Genomic DNA, 5,352 nt, shown 5'->3' with positions numbered 1-5,352 from the left:
TTTTTTTTTAAATATTTATTTATAATGTATATAATATTCTGTTTGCGTGTATGCTTATAGGTCAGAAAAGGGCACCAGACCTCATTACAGATGATTGTGAGCCACCATGTGCAATGCCCTTAACTGCTGAGCCATCTCTCTAGCCCGATAATCTCAATAATCTAAGTATCAAACTTTAGGCTGATTATTTAGTATGCAATAGTAAATGTTCATTTCAACTGTCTTTTCTTTAAAACCATAAGCTAAAAAGAATCATAGTATACTCCCCCTGCCCTACAATACCCAGGGCATCATACACATCAGCAAACACACTACCATCAATTCACATTCCAACCCCTTTTAAAAATGTTTTATTTTGTAACAAGATCACGCTAAGATGACCAAGTTGTCCTTGAAATCCTCCTGTTTCAGCCTACCCAGTGTTAGAACTACAGGATGTACACATGGCTTACTTTATCTTTTCTATTTTATTTATTTATTTTTAGTTTTATGAGACAGGGTTTCTTTGTGTAATCTTGGCTGTCCTGGAACTTACTTTGTAAACCAGATTGGCCTTGAACTCACAGAGATCTCAGCCTGTCTCCCAATTACTGGGATTAAAGGCATGTCAAACCACTGCTATAACCTAAAATACTATAAGGTATGTTAGTTAGGTATGTTAGTTCAGCACCCTTCTCTCACTAATCCTAGTCAGCATATGTAAGTACCCAAACTGAAGTCTCGCCTCTAGCTCATAGAAGATTACAAGAGGCACAGACAGGCAGGCAGACAGAAAATTATTAGGATATGTTGATGGTAAACCAAACATTTTGTTCAAACTGACTAAGCAAATAAGAGAAATTAAGAGGAATTTTTCTTCCATACAAGAGGGAAATCTTACATTCATTTGTCATCAGAGGAAGGCATTCTACTTCGTGTCTGAAGTAAGATGGTGAACCATTTTCCTCACTTTCATGTATTGCCCAGGAAAATCATTTTTTTTTTCCCTAAAACTCTCAAACTACAAGGGTTATATATAGGAAGAAAGGGTTCAAGTTGAATCATGCCCTAGGAAAATATAGTCACATCAGAATTATGGTATGACTACAGAAAACAAATTAGGTGTGAGTTTGGTTCAGTTCTGGTTACTATTGGTTTTAAAGACATAATTTCAAAAACAAATACTGTTTTAAAACATCTTTGGTGGGGCTTACTAATGTGAGTCACTTAGTACAGTACTTGCTCAGCATATACAAAACTCTGGGTTCATTCCTCAGCACTTGGTAACATGGAGCGTTGGCACATACATCCCAGCAATTCCATCAGCTTTAGACAATGGAACTCAAGGTTATCTTTGGCTACACGATGGGCCAGCTTATACTATAGGAGACATCATCTTGAAAAATGACAAGAAAAAAAAAGAGGGGGAAGGAAAAAAAACACCTTTGGTGGGTATCTGAACTATATATATAGTGGAGAGAGAAGATGATTCTTTCTTCATTATATAAGTGTAAAAGTCCAAAAAGTCATGAATTTCAACTTTTTAAAACAATGGCAATCAACATAACTATTCTGTAAGTCTTGAGTGCTGAGGTACCACACTTGGCAGAAAAGGAATCTTTCAACAGCAAATACTTTGGGACCTGGAGCTTATAGGACATAATTTTTTTTTTTTTGGTTTTTTCGAGACAAGGTTTCTCTGTGGTTTTGGAGCCTGTCCTGGAACTGGCTCTTGTAGACCAGGCTGATCTAAAACTCACAGAGATCCTCCTGCCTCTGCCTCCCGAGTGCCGGGGAGTGCCGGGATTAAAGGCGTGCACCACCACCACCCGGCAGGACATAAATTAAAAAAAAATATTTATTTATTTATTTATTATGTATACAATATTCTGTCTGTATGTATGTATGTCTACAGGCCAGAAGAGGGCACTAGACCTCATTACAGATGGTTGTGAACCACCATGTGGTTGCCGGGAATTGAACTCAGGACCTTTGGAAGAGCAGACAATGCTCTTAACCACTGAGCCATCTCTCAAGCCCCATAGAAATTTTTTTAATGTGCAAACAAGTACAGATTAAATGAACTTCTATCACTGATGAAAACCTTAGAGTGAGTGCTTTTCGTTTGCTTGTTTGTTTATTGTTTTTTGAGACAGGATATCTCTGTGTAGCCCTGGCAATCCTAGAACTCACTTTGTAGACCAGGCTCATAGAAATCTGTCCTCCTCTGCCTCCAGAGTTCTGGGATTAAAGGTGTGTGTCACTACCACTCAGCTTGTTTTGTATATTTTAAAAGACTGATTCAATTTCTTCAAATATTCATTATAAATTATGAAATTTGAAATTTTTCTTAGGATTTTTAAGTGCCATTTGAGGAGGACAAATGAATATTTTGAGAAAAAATCTTGGTGGGGTTTAGGAATGTAGGATAAGGGACGAGAGCAAACTTTTACATTAAATTTTTAAAAAATTATTTGATTTTATAATTATGAATGTTTTGCCTGCATGAATGTATGTGCACCATGTATGCCTGGTACCTGGAAAGACCATAGTATTGGGTTCCCAGAACTAGAGATGGAGATGGATATTAAGTACCGTATCAGTGCTGGGAATCAAACCTAGGTCCTCTGAAATAGCAGCCACTGCTCTTTGTTGCTGAGTCATTCCTTCAACTCCACTTTGGTATTTTTAAATTTTATATAAATCAACTGGGTGGTAGTGGCACACATCTTTAATCTCAGCACTTGAGGAGGCAGAGGCAGGCAGAGCTCTGTGAGTTTGAGGCCAGCACGGTCTACATAGTGAGTTCCAGGACAACCAGAGCTTCATAGAAAGACCCTGTCTGTCTCTAAATACCAAAATAAATCATATTGACATCAAATTAAGAGTTCAAGACTGAGTTACTTAGAATAAAAGAAACTAACAGGTTAGTGTGTTGACCTGTAGACTATAATGTCAGCATCAGAGAGTGTGTATATTTAAAAAATACTGATGAAGAATTCCTACAGTAAAAAAATCTATTTCTTTGATATAAAGTATATAAGCAAAAACTGAAGCAACAGGCAGTCCATACAGGAAACAAGCAAGCATGCTAAAGAATGAAAAGGACTAAGTCAACTTGATCTCCCAATGACTAGACATTCACCTTGTCAGGAAGCTTACACTAACAGTACCTTCAAACTCTTAGGCTGTTGTCGAACTTCCATAACATGTTTTCGCCTTAGTTCCCGTTCCCTTCGCTTATTATATTCCAGCTGGTTAGTGAGCTCGGTTTGATGCTGCAGTCTGATCAACTCACAGCGCATCTTCTGAATAGTGTTGAGGTGGCGAAACTCCAGTTCTTGCATGGATTCATGCTGTCGTAGCAGCATAGCATGTTCCAAGTCCTTCTGAGTCTGCCTTTTGTTTAACTCCTAAAATATAATTCAAAAGAAAAAGGTATAATTTATAGCTTAAACATGGTGGAAGGCAAGGACCAACACTTGAAGTTGTGTTCTGATCACCACATGTAGCCCTTTGGCTAATATGTAGTTACACTCATAGGAGTGAGTATGCATATAAACTCACTCATTAAAAACAAAGAAAAAACAAAACATAAACACAAAAAGTTGATGCAATTAACCCTTTGCTCCAATAGTGGCTACATAGTAAATACTAAGTTTCCATGCCTTTTGTGTTTGTGTGTGCAAGTGCTGATTGTACATAAAAAGAACTCTCCCTCCTATTATATCCTAGTTCTATTTCATAGATTTAATGAAGAGATAAGTTCTTTTTTATTACTTTAAAAAAAAAATCAATCCAAATCCCTACTCCCTCTCCTCCTCCCAAAGAGATAAGTTCTTAATCAAAAGCTTCTCAGAATAATATGTAGCACATGGTGGTGAAGAATGAATGTTTTTCTTGCTGGGCATGGTGGCTCACACCTGTAATAGCAGAAGTACATTGTACTCTGAGGTCAAGTCCAACCTTGTCTACATATCAAGTTCCAGGTCAGTCAGGGCTACAGCAGACACTTTCAAAACTAAAATATAATAAAATAAAAGTAAAAATATTTGCTGGATGGTGATGGAGGAGGGTCATCTTTCTATTTGTTGTTTCATTGGTTAAGTAATAAAGAAACTGCTTGGCCCTGATAGGTTAAAACATAGGTGGGAGGAGTAAACAGAACAGAATGCTGGGAGGAAGAGGAGCTGGGAGGAAGTGAGCTCAGAGACGCCATGCTCCCCTCTCCCGGGCAGACGCGATAGCTCTGCTCTTTGAGGCAGACGCAATGAACTCCGACCCAGGATGGACGTAGGCTAGAATCTTTCCCAGTAAGACTGATGCTACACAGATTATTAGAGATGGGTTGATCGGGATATGAGAATTAGCCTGTAAAGTGCTAGAGTTAATGGGCCAAGCAGTGTTTAAAAGAATACAGTGTCCGTGTAATTATTTCAGGGCATAAGCTAGCAGGCGGCCGGGGTGCTGGGGACGCAGCCCCACCGCACATACTACTACAGGATGGTGGTGGTGCCTGCCTTTAATCCCAGCACTCCAGAGGCAGATGTGAGTTTGAAGCCAACATGGTCCAGGACAGCCAGAGCTGTTACATGAAAAAACCCTGTCTTAGAAAACCAATAATAAATAAATAGATTGAGAAATTTATTTCTTTTAAGATTTTTTTTCCAAATAAAAAGGGGAGCTGAAAAGATGATTCAGTGAAAAAAAGCACTTGATGTTCATGCAAAGGAGTTGGTTTCAGTTCCCAGCACCTGCATAGTGGCTCACAGCTTCCTCCACTTTCAGGGCATCCCACAGGTACTGTATACACATGGTATACATACAGTCATACACACATGTACAAAAATGTCTTTTAAAAGTATGTATACCTATAGACACACAAATAATGTGAAAATCAATGACATCCACTATCCTGAAAATTCTCATCATTAGAGGTCAACAGCTTGTTGTAGATGTTTCTCAGTTGTATCTTATTTATTGGGATATAATCCATTATTAAAGAACTCAACTGATTGAATAATATAGGGACAAAGCTTTATTTTTCTTTATTTGACAATCTAATGCACATATGCCCAAACCAAGAATAAAAAAAAAGCCCTCTTGCCTCTCCCTCTCAAGTACTAGGATTACAAGTGTGTGCCATCATATCCAGAAAAAGACATTTTATTTTACTGAAAGCTACTACTTTGTAATACAATTTCCAACCATTTCTACATGACTAGTCATTTAAGCTGGTTCTCTTTATTTTGCTTTTACCAAAGGTAACAATGAAAGTCTAACTATGTTGCATCATATCATGCTACTATTTCTACAGGATAGAACTCCAAATGTACAACTGATAAGTAAATTTCTCTCTCTCTCTCTCTCTCT

General features: G+C 37.9%; 1 protein-coding gene across 1 annotated transcript in view; it reads right to left on the bottom strand.

The window, feature by feature from the left end:
• Taok1 (TAO kinase 1) overlaps nucleotides 1-5,352 on the bottom strand; it is an 84,305-nt gene that overhangs the window by 13,596 nt on the left and 65,357 nt on the right. Inside the window, exon 17 of the mRNA XM_050128605.1 lies at nucleotides 3,148-3,392. Coding sequence (XP_049984562.1) covers nucleotides 3,148-3,392 — 245 coding nt within the window. The remainder of the gene's footprint in view (nucleotides 1-3,147; nucleotides 3,393-5,352) is intronic.

The sequence above is a fragment of the Alexandromys fortis genome, unplaced genomic scaffold (assembly GCF_014885135.2).
Source record: "Alexandromys fortis isolate MF-2015 unplaced genomic scaffold, M_Fortis_MF-2015_v1.1 scaffold_80, whole genome shotgun sequence".
NCBI lineage: Eukaryota > Metazoa > Chordata > Mammalia > Rodentia > Cricetidae > Alexandromys > Alexandromys fortis.
This window is presented reverse-complemented; position numbering and strand designations above follow the sequence as displayed.